The sequence below is a fragment of the Anomaloglossus baeobatrachus genome, chromosome 6 (genome assembly GCF_048569485.1).
Source record: "Anomaloglossus baeobatrachus isolate aAnoBae1 chromosome 6, aAnoBae1.hap1, whole genome shotgun sequence".
NCBI lineage: Eukaryota > Metazoa > Chordata > Amphibia > Anura > Aromobatidae > Anomaloglossus > Anomaloglossus baeobatrachus.
In genome coordinates, this window is record NC_134358.1 from 325,386,302 (window position 1) to 325,408,690 (window position 22,389).

Sequence of the window (22,389 nt, forward strand, 5' to 3'; positions counted from 1 at the left end):
GTATCTAATCCTCTGCTGTGTGATATGGTCTGCATGGCTGTGTATCTAATCCTATCCTGTGTGATACTGTCTGCAGAGCCGTGTATCCAATCCTATCGTGTCATACGGTCTGCTGAGCTGTGTATCTAATCCTATCCTGTGATACTGTCTTCTGAGCCGTGTATCTAATCCAATCCTGTGTGATACTGTCTGCTGAGCTCTGTATCTAATCCTATCGTGTAATACTGTCTGCTGAGCTGTGTATCTAATCCTATCCTGTGTGATGTCTGCAAAGCTGTGTATCTAATCCTCTGCTGTGTGATACTGTCTGCAGGGCTGTGTATCTAATCCTCTCCTGTGTGATACTGTCTGCTGAGCTGTGCATCTAATCCTATCCTGTGTGATACTGTCTGCAGGGCTGTGTATCTAATCCTATGTTGTGTGATACTGTCTGCTAAGCTGTGTATCTAATCCTATTGTGTAATACTGTCTGCAGGGATGTGTATCTAATCCTCTCCTGTGTGATACTGTCTGCAGGGCTGTGTATCTAATCCTGTCGTGTAATACTGTCTGCTGAGCTGTGTATCTAATCCTATGTTGTGTGATACTGTCTGCTGAGCTGTGTATCTAATCCTATCCTGTGTGATACTGTCTGCAGAGCCGTGTATCCAATCCTATCGTGTCATACGGTCTGCTAAGCTCTGTATCTAATCCTATCGTGTAATACTGTCTGCTGAGCTGTGTATCTAATCCTATCCTGTGTGATGTCTGCAAAGCTGTGTATCTAATCCTCTGCTGTGTGATACTGTCTGCAGGGCTGTGTATCTAATCCTCTCCTGTGTGATACTGTCTGCTGAGCTGTGCATCTAATCTTATCCTGTGTGATACTGTCTGCAGGGCTGTGTATCTAATCCTATGTTGTGTGATACTGTCTGCTAAGCTGTGTATCTAATCCTATCGTGTAATACTGTCTGCAGGGATGTGTATCTAATCCTCTCCTGTGTGATACTGTCTGCAGGGCTGTGTATCTAATCCTGTCGTGTAATACTGTCTGCTGAGCTGTGTATCTAATCCTATGTTGTGTGATACTGTCTGCTGAGCTGTGTATCTAATCCTATCCTGTGTAATACTGTCTGCTGAGCCGTGTATCTAATTCTCTCCTGTGTGATACTCCTGCTGTCCTTGGTGACACTTTAGACATTTCTGGTCACCAGGAAAATGGCTGTGCATTGTGTCCTTACATGTCATTCTCTGTTATCTGTTGTAAACACTCAGATTGGGAGGGGGGGGGTGACATCACACACAGGAGAGCAGACTCCACCCACTTTACGGCAGGCTGTAATCTGAGCTTTTTATACAGTGGAAATTCAGTAGGATTTCAGCAGCTTCTCCCCCTAGTGTTTAACAGTGGAAAATATCAAACTTTTTAATTTTTTTTTTATATTTTGCACAATTAAAAAAAAAAATATTTAAACAAAACATTTAAACATTATTACTTTACATTTTTTCAGTTATTATTTTTTTTTTTTTTTGACGATACCTTCCCTTTAAGCTTTTTACTGTCTGTGCAGAAGCAATCAGAAAGACCACTGAAAGTCAGCATCTATGAAAACAATCTGGTGAAATGGTGGCCGCGACATGGGCACATATCCGAGGGAATGAATGAATTTAATTTGATATCCTTATTGACAAAGGGTATTATTACTAACAGCTACAGAACTGGCTCTATTCTGAGAATAATATTGATGTTTCAGCTTACATTACTGTAAATCATCACTTGGAAGTCATGTGATCAATATTAATTTTTCCTTTTCAAGTGTTGTGGTGTTGACAAATCTATTGTCAGTACATTTTTTATCTTTTTAGCACGTTACATGCATGTTAAAAATAAATAAAAAAAAAAAAAAAGTATCTTGTATGTTTAAGGATCAATAGAAAAGAATGTAGTCATATTCCATATTGTAAATAATAAAATTAATTTTTATCAACAACACTGATTAAAATACATAGGTCACACAACTAAGAGGGAGAGCACATATCAGGGGACACAGTGAGGATTGGTATAAGAGCAAGAATAAAAATTAAATAAATAGGAATATTGCACAATGCCCAAAAATGATTATTGTATTTAATTGTGTCTAGTGATATAATATAATTAAACAATCAGGTAAACCTCAATGAAAAGATTGCACTATGCCCAGTAGCCAAGTGGAAAGTTAGAAATGACGAAAAATATTTATATGTGAAGCCACTAAAGCCATATGTGTCACTCTAATACACATATAAATCAGATGTCAACAACCAGTGTCTAGGGCACTAAGATTAGTAGTGACCAATAATGTGAGTAGAAGGACACATATAAAAATTAAATATGAGTGGCATAGGTTGCACAGATTACAGAGTAGAAATCAAAACCAGACCATATACATACAGGGTTGCAGAGTAGACAACAACCACAAGAGGGCAGACCACAGCGTGCTATAAATATCACAATGTAACATTAATCCACCCATGTTTTCCTGTTTCAGTGATAAGCGCTGTCCTGGGGGCCCCGACGCGCGTGTCGCGTTGGGCTTCCTCGGGAGGGCGGGCATTGTAACCTGTGCAACCTATGCCATTTATATATTTAATCTTTATATGTGTCCTTCTACTCGCATTATTGGTCACTACTAATCTTAGTGCTCTAGACACTGGTTGTTGACATCTGATTTATATGTGTATTAGAGAGACACATATGGCTTTAGTGGCTTCACATATAAATATTTTTTGTCATTTCTAACTTTCCACTTGGCTACTGGGCATAGTGCAAATCTTTTCATTGAGGTTTACCTGATTGTTTATTGTATTATTTAATTGTGTCTTGTGATATAATATAATTAATCATTTTTAGGAATATTGCAGAATGCCCATTTATTTAATTTTGATCCATGCGCTTATACAAATCCTCACTGTGTCCCCTGATATGTGCTCTTCCTTTTCCTGCATTTTTTTTTCTCCCCTTACTTGTGTGGCCTATGTATTTTAATCAGTGTTGGTAATAAAAATTAATTTTATTATTTACAATATGGAATATGACTCTATTCTTTTCTATTATTACTTTATGGGAGTTTCCTTAAATACACGTATCCCTGTAAGCATGGTTTCTCAGATTCTCAGATGATATTGATTTCATTTGTATGCTTGAGGAGTACAATTGAGCCAGAGGAAAGAAAATACCCTTGTACAAATTTGCTACAGCATGGAAAAGTTGTTTCCTGACCCCTTCATAGTTATTAAGTTGCTTCTGGGTTCACCATTCTCTTTCTACCTATTCCTTAAATCTTGCAGAACTAGAGTCATGTTGGTAGTAAAGAATTACAGTGCACAGTCATTGTAATTACACCCAGTAGTTCTTGACTGACATACCCGGGGTATTTCACATCAGTACTTGCTGTCCCAAAATCTGTCACTCAAGGACGATTAACTGTAATTATAGCCAGGACACATGACTATTGCTCATTCCATGACTCCTGGAATCCTCTTCACGTATAGCACACTAATATAAAACTGCCAAAATGTGAAACACCTGATTTAGGAGTGTAATAAGTAGACTGATATTCACAAGTTGCCTACATTAGGTACCATCTTTATTTATTTCACTTATACAGTGCCAATTCTGGAAAGCTTTACAGCTTTATCTTAGCTATCCTTTTTAATGTCATCCATACCTTGCTTTCACACTCTCTCTTGCTCGCTCTCTGTCTAGAGCAGGGGTGGGCAATTAATTTTCCCATGGGGCCGCATGAGAAATTGGGATTGGTTTAGAGGGCCGGACTAATATAATTACCTCAGTTCTACCCAATATACTACATCACTACACCCCCTCCATATACTACACCTGTAATAAACTACACCACTACACCCCTATATACTACACCTGTATTATACTACACTCCCTCCATATACCTGTAATATACTACACCCACATATACACCTGTATTATACTACACCACTATATAATACACCTCCGATATACTACATCATTACACCCCTATATACTACACCTGTAATATACTACATCACTACACCCCATATACTACACCTGTAATATACTACACCTCCATATAGCACACCTGTAATATACTACACCTCCATATAGCACACCTGTAATATACTACACCTCCATATAGCACACCTGTAATATACTACACCTCCATATAGCACACCTGTAATATACTACACCTCCATATAGCACACCTGTAATATACTACATCACTACACCCCTATATACACCTGTAATATACTACATCACTACATCCCATATAGCACACCTGTAATATACTACAACTCCATATAGTACACCTGTAATATACTACATCACTACACCCCTATATACACCTGTAATATACTACATCACTACACCCCATATACTACACCTCAATATAGCACACCTGTAATATACTACACCTCCATATAGCACACCTGTAATATACTACATCACTACACCCCTATATACACCTGTAATATACTACATCACTACATCCCATATAGCACACCTGTAATATACTACAACTCCATATAGTACACCTGTAATATACTACATCACTACACCCCTATATACACCTGTAATATACTACATCACTACACCCCTATATACACCTGTAATATACTACATCACTACACCCCATATACTACACCTCAATATAGCACACCTGTAATATACTACACCTCCATATAGCACACCTGTAATATACTACATCACTACACCCCTATATACACCTGTAATATACTACATCACTACATCCCATATAGCACACCTGTAATATACTACAACTCCATATAGTACACCTGTAATATACTACATCACTACACCCCTATATACACCTGTAATATACTACATCACTACACCCCATATACTACACCTCAATATAGCACACCTGTAATATACTACATCACTACACCCCTATATAGCACACCTGTAATATACTACGGCTCCATATAGCACACCTGTAATATACTACGGCTCCATATAGCACACCTGTGATATACTACATCACTACACCCCTATATAGCACACCTGTAATATACTACGCCTCCATAGAGCACACCTGTAATATACTACACCTCCATAGAGCACACCTGTAATATACTACACCTCCATATAGCACACCTGTAATATACTACATCACTACACCCCTATATAGCACACCTGTAATATACTACGCCTCCATATAGCACACCTGTAATATACTACATCACTACACCCCTATATAGCACACCTGTAATATACTACGCCTCCATATAGCACACCTGTAATATACTACGCCTCCATATAGCACACCTGTAATATACACCTCCATAGAGCACACCTGTAATATACTACACCTCCATATAGCACACCTGTAATATACTACATCACTACACCCCTATATAGCACACCTGTAATATACTACGCCTCCATATAGCACACCTGTAATATACTACGCCTCCATATAGTACACCTGTAATATACTACATCACTATACCCCCATATACTACACCACTATATACACCTCCATATAGCACACCTGTAATATACTACATCACTACACCCCTATATAGCACACCTGTAATATACTACGCCTCCATATAGCACACCTGTAATATACTACACCTCCATATAGTACACCTGTAATATACTACATCACTATACCCCCATATACTACACCACTATATACACCTCCATATAGCACACCTGTAATATACTACACCTGCACCCCCATATCACACACACTACACCCCATACAGCCTGCACCCCCATATCACACACACTACACCCCCATATGTCACACACCCTGCCCACATATCTCACCCTGCCTGTACCCCAACTTACCCCTCTCAAACACTCTGCACCCCTTCAAATCCTTCTGTCAGTCTGCAGCCCTCATATGCCACTCACCCTGCAGCCCCCCTCCCCCTCATGTCCCCTCTTTTCTTATTACCAGTCATGTGTCCACATCTCCTTCAGGATTCACCATCTTTGCTTTCTGCCCGGCATCCTGTGTCTCCTCCCACACAGTCACATGGACGTGACGTCATCGCAGGTCCTGCAAGATGAATTATTCCGTCTGCTGTGCTGCTCCTTCTCCTGCACTGACTGTGCGGACCTGCACAGGATCTCTCCCTGCTCGGCACGCTGCAGCCCGGCTCCACTGCACCGGCTGAAGACAGGCGGGCCGGTCACAGAGAGCAGGCGGGCCGGATGTGGCCCGCGGGCCGCCCCTTGCCCAGGTCTGGTCTAGAGATATATATATATATATATATATATATATATATATATATATATATATATATATATATATATATATATATATTATATTATATTATATTATATATATATATATATATATATATATATATATATATATATATATATATATATATATTATATAATATATATATATATATATAATATATATACATATAATATATATACAATCTCTGGGGAAATCTACTAGGAGTGGAGGGACGTTACAGAATAGTGAAATCCGCTAGCTACTTTTAATACTGTTCACATAAGGAGATATTTGAGGATAGTCGAGAAGCCCCCTTATTATTGTGAAGCAGTCTTGGGCCAGATTCACACATCTGTCTTTCACAGTCGGAGTGCTATGCACTGACCTGCTTGTGGGTTTCAAGACTTGAACTAAACAAGCTCCCATATGCCTATGAGACTGTCGAGGTCAGAAGATCTGCAGCTTTTGTGTGCGTCCAGCCTTACCCTTAAATTTTTATAGAAATTTTTGCTGGATAGAGAATTTTCTTTGCAAATGATCAAAATTTAAATTGTCCCTCTACAAACACATAACCTATACTATAAATACAATTAATACTCCATTGATCTTGGTCTACTTCAAGTAAGAGGCTGGAGATGGGAAGCCGCAGGTGGTCTTTTGTGAGTTCCGAATAGCCTTTCCAGCTAATGAGGTACAGGTTACACTTACAGGCACTGTGGAGGGGAAAATAATTTCTTTTAGTATATTTAAAAGCCTTTTTGAACTGTGTATGAAACTCATATGTGTCTTTTGTTCCTTTTCTTCTAGAAATTAACGTTAATCCATGTGAATAGCAACCAGTGTCTGGACAAAGCTGCAGAAGAAGACAGTCAAGTACCCAGCATCAGAGACTGTAATGGCAGCCACTCTCAACAGTGGCTTTTGCGTAATGTTACTCTTCCAGAAAACTTTTAAAATATCTCATTATTGGCAAACAAGAGAGAAAACAAAGAACATTTAATAAACTAAAAGAATTGACTGCGCTACCTCTGCACATGTAACTTGCACATCCTTTGAGCATCCAGAGACCTAAAGGAAACTATTTTCTGCACTTGTAAAATCCAGGGGGCACATATCGGCTAAGACATTCTAGTAGGTGTTCCAGAAGCTGTGAAATGGCTCCCCTCGGAGGATGTGAAGTGGTATTGGAACTGTGCACACTGAAGTTTACAAGAAGGAGTCTTTAAGGAGTTATCCAAGAGAACTAAAGAAAATGCAATCTGTTGTGTTTGTCCCCAGGAGAACTGCATCTGTACGTTCGCTTGCACATGTCTGGCCTCTGCATTGGCGTGCTCTAGCAGCTATATGCCGAGCAACTGTGACACTTTACAGTTTTATCACATACTATATGCTCCATATCGGAGGCAAGAATGTACAGAGCAGTGAACTGCAGAATCCTAAATGACGACATCTATTCATGCCCATTGTTTCTTTGTGCAGAAAACAGGGTTAAAGAGTCAAGAATCACATATATATCAAAAGTACAATTTCTAATAGAAGAATATCAGATTTATATGTAGCTTTTTTTTTTTTTACCTTTTGGTGGGATAATAACCTATTAAAATCACATATTTTTAAAGTGTGTGATAGTAATGGATAGAGTATATTTTTCATGATGGGAATTATGTTAATTTCTAAGAAAAAGCCGTTCTAGGATGGGGAAGTTAAGTGTTTGTTTCCATCCCGAATTCTGTGGGGTTTTTTTTTTTTTTGTTTTTTGGTACTTTTCCATATTGATGTATTTTCACTTTGCCTTCTAAAAATCAAGATTAATCATACCTTACAAAATATAGCGTTGTGTTATATAATTGAATTGAAATTTTGATTACAAAATTGTAGCCTTGAGAAGAATGGTTCCAAAATCAAACACAAATTGCCGTAAAATATAACTGAGTATTTGTAGTGCCCAAAATTCATACTACTGTACATTTTTTACACAGCAATAAATCTAGTTTGTTCTAGCCAAATTTCAGCCTTGTCTATAAAGTACAGAAAATGAATCACTCACAAATGCCACTTTTGAGAAAAGATCTATTTCACTGTTCTACAGATAACAGGAGGCTGTCATCACAAAATGACCATGAAAACCAAACCAAGCACTTGTAGTGGACATCACGCTGATAAAAAAAAAAATTGTACCATTATTATTTGCAACATTTGCCAGAAATTGTTCTCTATTCTATAGTAGTATTTAAATTGGCTTTATTTTATCCATTTCTACTTCGTATCTACATACCTAGTTATAAAGTTTATTTTTTAAAGCGTTGCATACAGGCAGCACATCTTTCCTCCGGGTTCTCCAGTTTCCTCCCACACTCCAAAGACCTACTGTTGGGGCATGTAGATGGGGACAGTAGTGATCTCGTCTGTAAGGCCCTGTGGAATTAATAGCTCTATACAAGTGAGTAAAATAATTAAATACATATGAACTTGAAATGCGGAAAATAAAGTTATTTTCCATACTACCACAGCGAGGAACAATTGCTTATTCAGCAGCAGTGCACTCAACCAGAAATGTCTGTTTTCTTTTACTTCTCAATATATATGTAGTTGAGGATTTCCTTCTATCCAGGGGCTTGACTGCAATAACTCCATATTCTTCGGGCATTTAATGGGGGGGGGGGGGTTACATAAGCACACCAGTCACCCTAACTTCATCTACCTTATATTGTATCACCCTCTGTTTGTTTGTCTGTTTTTTATTTTTCCTCATTTCAGATTACCAGATCTGGGGGAGAGTTAGAAGGGAAAAAAGTCATCAATTGTACACTGAGCCCCTCTTCAGCTTATCTAAATCAAGAATAGTTTGTGGTAAAAACTGAAACTGATTAGGACCCGAAGAATTTTATTAAGACCCGCAACACACATCCGTTTAATTTGCACGTACCGGAGACACGTACACATGGAGACCCATATTATTCAATGGTAGATGGCACACACACGTAAAATCACACGGAATGTGTGTCCGTGTCGTAAGTACGTGTGTGCATTTTTCTACACGGACAACATGTCCGTTTTTGGCCGGCAGCACTCAGGCACGGACCCGCTTTAGTCTATGGGTCCGTGCCTGCACGTACCGCACACGGAGTATGTCCGTGTTCAGCACGTTTCGTGCGTGTGCGTTTTTACACTAGCGATCTTATTTTTTGTTTTTTTTTTTAAATTAAATTCAGTATACTTACCTTTTTTTCTGCTGTTCTCAGTCATACTTACATTGGTGCTGGTTTTTTTTCTTCCCCCGGCTCATACCGCTCCCCGATCACCAGCGCGGCGAGGAACAGCTGTGCAGAGAATACGCGGCAACAATTACTTTGAATATGCCGGCCGCTCATTAATCAATCTCGTATTCCCTGCTTTCCCCACCCACAGGCGCCTGTGATTGGTTGCAGTCAGACACGCCCCCCACGCTGAGTGACAGCTGTCTCACTGCACCCAATCAGCAGCCGGTGGGCGTGTCTATACTGTGCAGTAAAATAAATAAATAAAAAAAACGGCGTGCTGTCCCCCCAATTTTAATACCAGCCAGATAAAGCCATACGGCTGAAGGCTGGTATTCTCAGGATGGGGAGCCCCACGTTATGGGGAGCCCCCCAGCCTAACAATATCAGTCAGCAGTCGCCCACAATTGCCGCATACATTATATGCAACAGTTCTGGGACTGTACCCGGCTCTTCCCGATTTGCCCTGGTGCGTTGGCAAATCGGGCTAATAAGGAGTTTTTGGCAGCCCATAGCTGCCAAAAAGTCATAGATTAATCATGTCAGGCGTCTCCCCGAGATGCCTTCCATGATTAATCTGTAAATTACAGTAAATAAACACACACACCCGAACAATCCTTTATTAGAAATAAAAAACACTAACAAATTCCCTCATCATCACCAATTTAATAAGCCCGAAAAAGCCCTCCATGTCCGGCATACTTCCGGATGGTCCAGCGTCGCATCCAGCTCTGCTGCATGAAGGTGACCGGAGCTGCAGAAGACACCGCCGCTCCTGTCAGCTCCACGCAGTAAATGAAGGGAATAGCGCAATGAGCTGAGCTGTCACTGAGGTTACTCGCGGCCAACGCTGAATACAGCTGATCGCGCTATTCCCTTCATTTGCTGCGTGGAGCTGTCAGGAGCGGCAGTGTCTTCTGCAGCTCCGGTCACCTTCATGCAGCAGAGCTGGCACTTCTTAGAACGCGCGCTTCGGGCAGCAGCCGAAGCGCTGCGCACGGCTCCTGCACAATCTCCATAGATTGTGCAGGGCACGCAGGGCGCATGCAGTTTCGCTGCGGTGCAGATCGCAGCGTAACTGCATGCAATTACGCAACATGCGCACATAGCCTAAAGACTCGGTAAAAACGCATTGCATTTTTGCCGCTGTGTGTTTTTGGTGCATTTTAAGATGCACTGAAGATGCACTGATAAAAAAAAAAGATGCCGCATGTGAACATAGCCTTAGTTTTCTGCCACACATAGCGTTTTGCATTTAGCCTAAAATGTTCTACTTTGATCTCATTTGACTGGAGCGTCTTGTTCCACATGCCATGTAGGGGTCACAGCTAACATGTGGAAGAAGATACTCTGGTCAGATGGACTAAAGAAGAACTTTTTGGGCTAAGTGCAAAACGCTATGTATGGCAGAAAACTAACACTGCACATCACCCTGAAAACACCATACCCACCATGGAATTTGGTGGCAGCAACATGCCGTTGGTGATGCTTTTATTCAGCAAGGAAGGTGAGGTTGGTGGGAAGATAGAGATAAATACAGGCCAAGTCTGGATGAAAACCTATTAATGTTTCAAAATAATTGAGACTGGGGCATAGGTCCAGCAGGACAACTACTGTAAACATACTGCCAGAGCTACAATGAAATGGTTTAGATCAATTTAGATGGGGCAGCACGGTGGCTCAGTGGTTAGGACTGCAGTCTTGCAGAGCTGGGGCCCTGGGTTCAAATCTCACCAAAGACACCATCTGCAAGGAGTTTGTATGTTCTCCCCGTGTTTGCGTGGGTTTCCTCCGGGTACTCCGGTTTCCTCCCACACGCCAAAAAAAAACCCCCAAAAAAAACATACTCATTGGGAACCTAGATTGTGAGCCCCAATGGGGACAGTGTTGCCATTGTGTGTAAAGTGCTGTGGAATTAACAGCACTATATTAATAAACATTATTATTATTATTTCAAAGCATTAATTATATGTTTGAATGTCAAAGTTCAGATCTAAATCCCATTGAGAATCTGTGGCAAGACTTGAAAATTTCTGTTTCCATACACCCTCCATCCAGTTACAGAGGTAGAGCAATTTTGTGAAGAATGGGCAACTATTTCAGCTTTTAGATGTGCAAAGCTGTTGAAGACATTCCCCAAAAGACTTGTAGTAGTAATTGAAGTGAAAGTTGGTCCTACAAAGTACAGTTGAAACCTGAAGTTTACATACACTATCTAAAAAGACACGTATGTTTTGGGGTTTTTTCACTATCTGATATGAAATCAGAATAAACCTTTCCCATTTTAAGTTAATTAGGAACCACAATTATTTATGTTTGCCTAATGCCAAAATAATGAGAGCGAGAGAGAGAATGTTTTAAGGCATTTTTATTACTGTCTGCAAAGTCAAAAGTTTACATACATTTCATTGATATTTGGTACCATTGCCCTTAAACTGTATTACTTGGGTCAAAAGGGTGCTTTACACGCTGCGACATCGCTAGCAATCTTATTAGCGATGTGACACACCAGATCGCAGATATGATTTGCTGAGATCGCACATAGGTCATTTTTGTAGTGCCGGTCACATGTGTGATCTCGGCAAATCGTATGTGCGATCTGGCGTGTTACATCGCTAACAAGATCGCTAGCTATGTTGCAGCGTGTAAAGCACCCTAAACATTTTGGATATCCTTCCACAAGCTTCTCACAATAGTTGGTAGGAATTTGGGCACATTCCTCCTGACAGAGCTGGTATAACTGAGCCATGTTTGTAGGTCGCCTTGCTCTCACCTGCCTTTTAACCCCTTCAGCCCCTGGGCATTTTGTGTTTTTCTGTTTTGTTTTTTTCCTCTTTCTTCCGAGAGCCGTAACTTTTTTATTTTTCTGTCAATCTTGCCATATGAGGGCTTGTTTTTTGTGGGACGAGTTGTACTTTTAAATTAAACCATACGTTTTGCCATATATTATACTGGAAAACGGCAAAAAAATTCGGAAAAAAAAAAGTGCGGAAAAATTGCAAAAAAAGTGTGATCACACAATAGTTTTTGGGATATTTTAGTCAGTGTTCACTATATATTAAAACTGATGTGTCACTGTGATGCCTGAGGTCGGTGCGAGTTTGTAGACACCAAACATGAATAGGTTTACTTGTATTTAAGGGGTTAAAAAAAATTCACAAGCTTGTCCAAAAAAAAGTGGCGCACGTTTTGCGCCATTTTCCAAAACCCATAGCATTCTCATTTTTCGGGATCTGAGGCTTAGTGACGACTTTTTTTGCGTCTCGAGCTGACATTTATAACTGTACCATTTTTGTGCTAATGCTACGTTTTGATCGCCTGTTATTGCATTTTGTGCAAAATTTGCGGTGTCCAAAAAACGTAATTTTGGCGTTTGGAATTTTTTTGCCACTATGCCGTTTACTGATCAGATTAATTGATTTTATATTTTGATAGATCTGGCATTTATGAACTAACTTATTTTTTATTTTACTAGTGCCCCTAGGGGGCTATTGCGATCAGAAATCTGATCTCTCTGCCTTATCTGCAGATAACAGCTACAGAGCTGAGAACTGCAGATTCGGTGCTTTACTTTCAATGCCGGCTGTATTCCGGCATTGAGAGGCAGTTCCTCATGTTATCTACAGGCGTCATCACATGACCCTGTGCTACCATGGCTACCACCGAAAGTCACGTGATCAGGTCACGTGACGTCCGATGGGGGCGGGGTAAGTCACTGTCATGGTGGCGCGTATATACATCTCGCTGCCAGATTTTGGCAGCGAGATGTAAGGAGTTAATGGTCGCGGGTGGAAGCGATTCCACCCGCGACTAGCAAGCACACATGTGCGCGGATCGCCGCGACCTGCCCACGGCAGGAGGTGGGGATTAACCTCACACGATCCATGACGTACCCAGTACATCATGGGTCGTTAAGGGGTTAAGCTTTGCCCATAAATTTTCAATAGGATTGAGATGAGGACTTTATGAATGGCCACTCCAAAACATTGACTTTGTTATCCTTAAGCCACTTTGTAACAGTTTGACAATATGCTTTGGGTCATTGTCCATTTGGAAGACCCTTTTCCACCCAAGCTTTAAGCCCCTGGCTGATGTCTTGAGATGTTGCTTCAGTATTGCCACATGATGCTTCCACCACCGTGTTTCACAGTTGGGCTGGTGTTCTTAGGCTTCAAAGCTTCTCCCTTTTTTCCTCCAAATAGTCATTATGGCCAAACAGTTCAATATTAGTTTAGTCAGATTGCACGACATTTCTCCAAAAATTTAAGGTCTTTGTTCCTATGTGCACTTGCAAACACTGATCTGGCTTTGTTTCTTTTGGAGTAATGGCTTCTTCCTGGCAGAGTGGTCTTTCAGCCCATGTTGATACAGTATTCGTTTCACTTAGGATAATGACATAATCTTACCAGCTTCTGCCCTCACAAGGACTTTTGCTTTTGTTCTTGGGTTGATATACACATGTTTGACCAAAGCACGTTTATATGTGGTCCACAGAACCTGTCTCCTTCCTGAACGATATGATGGCTGGACATTCTCAACTTGTTGTACTTGTTTGATGAACGAGGCACCTTCAGGTATCTGGAAATCTAGGCTGATTTCTTTTGACTTTATCGTGATGCTACTCAAAAAAGACGTGTGTTTCAGGTGTGCATTAAAATACGTCCACAAGTGTGTCTCTAATTAACTCAGATGTTGCTATTAAACCTGTCAGAAGCTTCCAAAGACATGCCATCTTCATATGGGGCTGTCCCATAATGTTTAAGTGCATAGTATTGTATGTAAACTTTTGACTTTGCAGAAAGTAGTACAAATGCCAAAAAGCATTCTTTCTCTCCTTATTCTAGCATTTGGCAAATATAAATAATTTTGGTAATCCTAATTGACAGAAAACTGGAAAGGTTTTTTCTGATTTCATGTCGGATAATGAGAGAAACATGCATATGTGTCTTTTTAGATAGTGTATGTAAACTGCCGGTTTCAGCTGTATTCACTCAATGGGGCTGAATACAAATGCATGTCACAATTATCAGAATTATATTTTTAAAATATTTGGAAAATTATTAAACATTTTAATTTTTCTTATTTTACACTTCACAAATATTTTGCCATTTCATGTTGGTATCTCATAAAATCCCAATAAGATATAAAATACATTTAAGTGTGTGGGAGTAAAATGAGAGTGTGGAAATGTTCACAAACTATGAATACTTTTCAAGCCACTCTATACATCTGCAACTTTATATTTTTTAATGAAACAAAAACAAAAACTTTTAAAATGGTCTGGTTTACGAGGAAAGAAATTGTGTGTGTCTGGTTACAGGCAACATATACGGTAAATCCTGCATCTTGTGCCTCCATTTGCACGGTGCTTTTGCAATTCTGCAAAAATAAAGGTAACACATTTGCTGAAATATTTATTTCAGGTGAATTAAAGTTGAAAAACTACACATACTTATACTTGCCTTCTTTAAAAAAAAAAAAAATTAAAACACAGCAATTTTTTTTAGCTTTATTTATTTGGGCACAGTATGCAATATGTTTGGACACTGGTACTGTTGTATGGATAAGGTAAGTTGCTGATATTCTTTATTAATCTGAAAAAGACACCAGTATTTCTCTACAATGGATATGATTACCAAAGGGAAAATGATTGTATGTTGCAGTAAAAACAAAAGTAGTTGTTGACTTTTCATAAAAAAAAATTCACTGAAAATTATCAGTACAATATTATATCACGGGGGTTGGATATATTTTAGCATTTTTTTTTCTTGATCTCTGAATTTGTATTCTGCCCTCTGATTCAAACATAATTTCAGAGACTAGACCAGCTTTTCTTTTTACAACACTTTTTGATAAATACATAGACAAAATCTTGCCCTGATGGGTGGTTGATCTTCCCCACCAATTAAACATTAGTTGCCTTTCCTAAGCATTGTACGTACAGTACAAACCAAAATTTTGGACACCCCTCATTCAAAGAGTTTTCTTTATTTTCTTGACTGAAAATTGTAGATTCACATCGAAGGCATCAAAACTATGAATTAACACATGTGGAATGAAATACTTAACATAAAAGTGTGAAATAACTGAAAATGTCTTATATTCTAGGTTCTTCAAAGTAGCCACCTTTTTGCTTTGATTACTGCTTTGCACACTCTTGGCATTCTCTTGATTTAGCTTCAAGAAGTAGTCACTGGAAATGGTCTTCCAATGGTCTTGAAGCAGTTCCCAGAGATGCTTAGCACTTGTTGCCCCTTTTTTCTTCACTTTGTGGTCCAGCTCACCTCAAACCATCTCAATTGGATTCAGGTCTGGTGACTGTGGAGGCCAGGTCATCTGGCGTAGCACCCCATCACTCTCCGTCTTAGTCAAATAGCCCTTAAATAGCCTGGAGGTGTGTTTGGGGTCATTGTCCTGTTGAAAAATAAATGATGGTCCAACTAAACGCACACTGGATGGAATAGTATGCCGCTGCAAGATGCTGTGGTAGCCATGCTGGTTCAGTATGCCTTCAATTTTGAATAAATCCCTAACAGTGTCACCAGCAAAGCACCCCGCACACCATCACACCACCTCCTCCATGCTTCACGGTGGGAACCAAGCATGTAGAGTCCATCCGTTCACCTTTTCTGCATCGCACATAGACATGGTGGTTGGATCCAAAGATCTCAAATATGGACTCATCAGACCAAAGCACTGATTTCCACTGGTCTAATGTCCATTCCTTGTGTTCTTTAGCCCAAACAAGTCTCTTCTGCTTGTTGCCTATCCTTGGCAGTGGTTTCCTAGCAGCTATTTTACCATGAAGGCCTGCTGCACAGTCTCTTTTTAACAGTTGTTCTAGAGATGTCTGCTGCTAGAACTCTGTGTGGCATTAACCTGATCTCTAATCTGAGCTGCTGTTCACCTGCGATTTCTGAGGCTGGTGACTCGGATAAACTTATCCTCTGCTGCAGAGGGGACTCTTGGACTTCCTTTCCTGGGGCAGTCATAATGTGAGCCAGTGTCTTTGTAGCATTTGATTGTTTTTGCGACTGCACTTATGGATACTTTCAAAGGTTTCCCATTTTTTTTTGGACTGACTGACCTTTATTTCTTAAAGTAATGATGGCCACTCGTTTTTCTTTACTTAGCTGCTTTTTTTCATGCCATCATACTAATTCTAACAGTCTATTCAGTTGGACTATCAGCTGTGTATCCACCAGACTTCTGCACTACACAACTGATGGTCCCAACCCCATTTATAAGGCAAGAAATCCCACTTATTAAACCTGACAGGGCACACCTGTAAAGTGAAAACCATTCCCTGTGACTACCTCTTGAAGCTCATCAAGAGAATGCCAAGAGTGTGCAAAGCTGTAATCAAAGCAAAAGGTGGTTACTTTGAAGAACCTAGAATATAAGACATATTTTCAGTTGTTGCACACTTTTTTGTTAAGTATTTCATTCCACATGTGTTAATTCATAGTTTTGATGCCTTCAATGTGAATCTACAATTTTCAGAGTCATGAAAATAAAGAAAATTCTTTGAATGAGAAGGTGTGTCCAAACTTTTGGTCTGTACTGTATTTCCACAAAGTGTTACCAAACTTATTAAGGTTTTCCAGAAATAAAGAACCCCCCCCCCTTCCAGGGTTTGAATCCTGGTAATTAAAGCCATTTCTTCCTTGCCTCAGTAACTTCCTGTCCCTAAAAGGAAATCTGTGAGTAAGCCTGCATTCACACATCTGTGTGAGTGGTGTTAACATCTGAGAGAAACAGACTGGATAATAGGACATACAGTATATCACAAAAGTGACTATATCCCTTACAATTTTGTATGGTTTTTTTTAGAATATTTTTTCATTGGAAAACACTAAAAATATGACACTTTGACACAATGTAAAATAGTCAGTTTCCAACTTTAATAGTGTGAATTTGGTGTGCCCTCTAAATAACTCAACACACAGCTATTAATGTCTAAACTGCTAGGAACAAAAGTGAGTACACACCTAAGTGAAGATGGCAAAATTGAGTCCAATTAGCCATTTTTCCTCCACGGTTTCATGTGGCTCCTTTTAGTGTTACAGGGTCTCAGTTGTGAATCGGGAGCAGGTGTGATAAATTTGGTGTGATCACTCAAACTGGTCACTGAAAGTAAAAACATCACTTCATGGCAAAGAATCATCTGAGGATCTGAAAAAAAAAAAAAAAATAATAAAAAAAATTGTTGCTCTACATAAAGATGGCTTGGGCTATAAGAAGATTCCAACACCCAGAAACTGAGATGCAGCACGGTGGAAAAGACTATGCTGCAGTTTAACAAGACTGGTTCCTATTCAGAACCGTCTTCACCGTGGTTGAACCAAGAAGTTGAGTACATAACCTCAGCGTCCTATCCCGCGATGGTCTTTTCGAAATAGACGTGAGTGCTGGCAGCATTGCTGCATAGGTTAAAGGGTTGTGAGGGTCAGGTCAGCCTTTCAGTACCAAGACCCTACACCACACTACCTTAAATTGGTCTGCATGACTGTCATCCTAGAAGAAAACCTCTAAAGATGATGCACAAGAAAGCCCCCAAATAGTTTTCTGAAAGCAAGCAGACTAAGGACATGGATTACTGGAACTAAAGCAGGCTTTACACGCTACGATATTTCTAGCAATCGCTAGCTATATCGTACGCAAAAGCACCCGGCCCTGGCGTGCATGCGATATCGTGTGATCACTGCCGCAGCGAACATTATCGCTACGGCAGCGTCGCACACACTGGTCGGCGTCTTCGCTGTGACTGCCGAACAATCCCTCCCTCAAGGGGGAGGTGCGTTCGGCGTCACCGCGATGTCACTAAGCGGCCGGCCACTCAAAGCGGAGGGGTGGAGATGAGCGGGACGAACATCCCGCCCACCTCCTTCCTTCCTCATTGCGGGCGGGGCGCAGGTAAGGTGAGGTTCCTTGCTCCTACGGTGTCACACAGAGCGATGTGTGCTGCCGCAGGAATGAGGAACAATATCTATAAACAACCATTAACAATTTTTGGTTTTAGGACGACCTCTCCATGGTGAACGATTTTCACCACTTTGGAGGACGTTTAAGGTCGCTGGTGTTACACGCTGCGATACTATTAACGATGCCAGATGTGCGTCACTAACGACGTGACCCCAACGATAAAACATTAACGATATCGTAGCGTGTAAAGCCCCCTTAAGTCCTCATCTGATAAGACCAAGATAAACTTATTTGGATCAGGTGATGTAAAGTGATTGTGGCGGCAACCAGGTGAGGAGTATAAAGACAAGTCTATGTTCCCTAGAGTCAAGCATGGTATTGGGAGTGTCATGGATTGATGCTGAGTGAATGTTGCCAGCTGTGGGGGGGGAGCTACAGTTCATTAAGGGAGCCATAAATGCCAACGTGCACAGTGACATACTGAAGCAAAGAATGATCCCCTCTTGTCGGAAACTAGGCCTCAGGGCAGTATTCCAACATAACTACCCCAAATATACTATCAAGACAACCACTGCTTCACTAAAGAAACTGGATAAAGGTGCTGAATTGGCCTAGCTTGTTCTCAGACCTAAAACCCTATTAGGCCTCCGACACACATCTGTGCTGCCGGTACGTGTTTGCCATTTTTTGCACGTACCGGCGGCACAAAGACACGTTCAGCAATGCTACCCTATTGTAGCAGGCACACACTCGTAAAATCACACGGAACGTGTGTCCGTGTGCGTTTGTACGTGTGCGTTTTTCTACACGCTGACATGTCCACGTTTTCTCCGGCAGCACGGGTGTCATACGGCCCGCACCCGTGCCACACGGATGTAGTGTGGATGCGGTCCCGTGTGACACACGCCGGAGAAAACACGTGTCAGTGAAAAAAAAAAAAAACATTTACTCACCTTCTCCAGCCCTCCTGTCTCTGCCGCTGCTGCCACTTGCTGCCGACCGCCGCTCATTATGCTCATTTAATATTCACCTCACTGCAGCAGCAGCGGGGAGACGGCAGGGCTGGAGACCGAAGATCAGCACCACGGCCAGCAGCGCGGACCACGTGAGTATGCAAATTACCGGTTTTACGTGTGCTATTGCGGATAGCACACGTAGAACACACGTGGACCGCACGTACCCAAGACACGTACTTACCACACGCAGCACGCAGGGTAAATACGTGTCTCGCGGCACGTGCGTGTTTTTAACGGAAGTGTGTTTCAGGCCTTAAGCATCTATGGAGCACTCTCAAACAGAAGGTGGAGGAGAGCAAAATTTCTAAAATCCACCAGCTCCATGATGTCATGCAGGAGTGGAAGAGGATTCCATTGGCAACGTGTGAAGCTCTAGTTAGCTCCATGCCCAAAAGATTTAAGGCAATGCTTGAAAATAATGGTGGCCACACAAAAAATTTACACTTTGGGTACAATTTGGCCATTTTCACTTAGGGGTCTACTCACTTTTGTTGCAAGCGGTTTTGACATTACTGGCTTTGTGTTGAGCTATTTAGAGGGCACAACAAATTTACAGTTATGCAAGCTGTACCTTGTGGATGAGATTGATAGTAAAATGTCAGTCTTTGCTGACAACAAAAAATTATGTAAGTTATTAAAAACAGACCTTGATTGTACAATATTACAAAACGATCTGGAGAAGATATCTGAATGGGCAGACAATTGGCCAATGAGATTTAATATTGATAAATGTAAAGTAATGCACCTAGGACGGAGTAATCCTATAACTGCGTATACATTAAATGGAAGTAAACTCGGGACTACAGAACAGGAGAAGGACTTAGGTATTCTGGTTACAAATAGGCTGAGCAGCAGTACTCAATGTCAAGCAGCAGCTGCAAAAGCAAACAAGATTTTAGGGTGCATAAAAAGAGAGATTAGATCTCGGGATCCCAACGTATTGTTATCCCTCTATAAGTCACTTGTACCGCCACATCTGGAATATGGGATCCAGCTTTTTGGGCTCCACATTTTAAAAAGGATATTAAGAAGCTAGTCAGTTCAAAGGCGGCTAACTAGACTACTACAGGAATGGAAGGCCTCCCATATGATGAGAGGTTGAAAAAGTTAGATTTGTTTTGTGTGGTCAATATAAAGGACTGGCATATGACTTATTCCTTTTAAAGTCAATACTAAGGACCAGGGGGCACTCACTGCGAGTGGAAGAAAGGCGATTCTGGCAGCCAAGTAGGAAAGGATTCTTTACAGTTATAGTAGTGAGATTGTGAAATGCCCTACCACAAGAGGTAGTAATGGCTGACACTATAACAACTTTTAAAAAAAAGGCGTGTATGATTTCCTCAGTACACACAACATTATTGGTTATAAATGATTTAAGGACAAAATCTGTAATTGTTGGAGGAAGGTTGAACTAGATGGACCTAGGTCTTTTTTCAACCTATGTAACTGTATGCCGTTTGGGAAAAAATCGGACCGCACATGGACGTGTGATTACAGTCTTACTATTTTGATGTCAGGCATTAGCTAACTAATACTCTGCCTTTTGTGATACTTCATCTTGAATTTGCAGTTGTAAGTCTAGAACGTTGCTCTTCCTCTGGTTGTAATTGCTTCTCTTGGCATTCTGGTGGTTTGAGCATGTGAGACGGTGTGGGTAGTGGACTCTGCGCTGAGGCTTTGGTCAGGCTTTGAAGATTTTTGGCTCTGTGTCAGATCAGAAGTGAACACACAGGGCCAGAAATGACAGGACACCATAGTTCAGAAGATTCAGCTCAGCATGGATATTTCTACATCCTGAATGTATTTAGAGATAAGCTAGATTGGGGTTTCCTTCCATGTTTTTCAAGACATGAAGTCCTAGTGAGTTCACCACATGTGTGACTCTTCTAACTGCACACTGTCCAGTGCAAGCATTGTACCAGAGTCATATCTACAGTCTGGGCTGGTGAATTAATTCTCCCCTTATACTAGTGTTGGTAGTATGCCTACTTATATTTTAGGTTAAAGACTTTAACTAAAAAATGCTGTAAAGACATTTCTTTAAATTGTATAACAAGTAGGTCATTCCTTCATATACAAAAACGTATTCGCCATATATAAAAAAAAAATTGATGTACTGGTATCAAATTGTAGCTGAGGATAATTTTTCTTTACTAACTTCTATTTAGTCTACGACTAAGGAAAAAGACCGTAATAAATTCAAATCTTTATCATAAAATCTGCTCGTCGTGATACCAGTTCTGGTATTTTATACTTCTTAAGATTGGAACTCTGAAGACGTTTTAGCAGAGAAATGGAATCCGGCTGATTTGTGTTCATCCAATGACAATGATAGTTGTGTTTAGCTGGTCTTTCTTCCTGAAGATTTTGAAGATTTATTGAAAGCAGATCTACAATGTTGAAGACCCTAAGAAGTATAGATGCATTCATGATTTCACATTTGATGCACTAAACTCCAGATATAGAGGGGTGTTTCCCATTTTACAAGACAGTGTGGCCCCCAGCATGTATAGAATGGAAAAAGACAAATAAGGGACTGATGATCTCCAAAGTAGTTAAAAGTATCCCTTTTAGGAGGATCTTACAGGATGTGGGACAGACCTTGCCTTCTTGTTAAAATAATTGTTTGGCTTTGAGAGAATCTTTAACAATAACGTCTCCTCATTAATTATATGTATTAAACACCAAATGGGCTAATGAGCAGTCCTCAACAGCTGCGTTTAAACCCAATATTAGTGTCTTGCGAAAGTATTCACCCTGCTTTTGCTTTTTACCTGTTTTGTTACATTATAGCCTGTGTATAAATATTTTTGAAATCCGATTTGTGTGTTATATATCAGCACTAAATAGTCTAAATTAGTGAAGTGAACGAAATATAGTAAAAACTTTAATTTATGGGATAAAATAAATACAAATTTTTATGTGCATATGTATTTACCCCTTTTGCTATGAAGCCCC

The 22,389-nt window shown here is 40.4% G+C and overlaps 1 protein-coding gene across 1 annotated transcript in view; it reads left to right on the forward strand.

The window, feature by feature from the left end:
* The window catches only part of GALNT1 (polypeptide N-acetylgalactosaminyltransferase 1), a 224,930-nt gene extending 216,691 nt beyond the window's left edge, over positions 1–8,239 (forward strand). The window contains exon 12 of the mRNA XM_075314935.1: positions 7,041–8,239. Coding sequence (XP_075171050.1) covers positions 7,041–7,187 — 147 coding nt within the window. The 3' untranslated portion in view covers positions 7,188–8,239. The remainder of the gene's footprint in view (positions 1–7,040) is intronic.
* Positions 8,240–22,389: the final 14,150 nt, after the last annotated feature.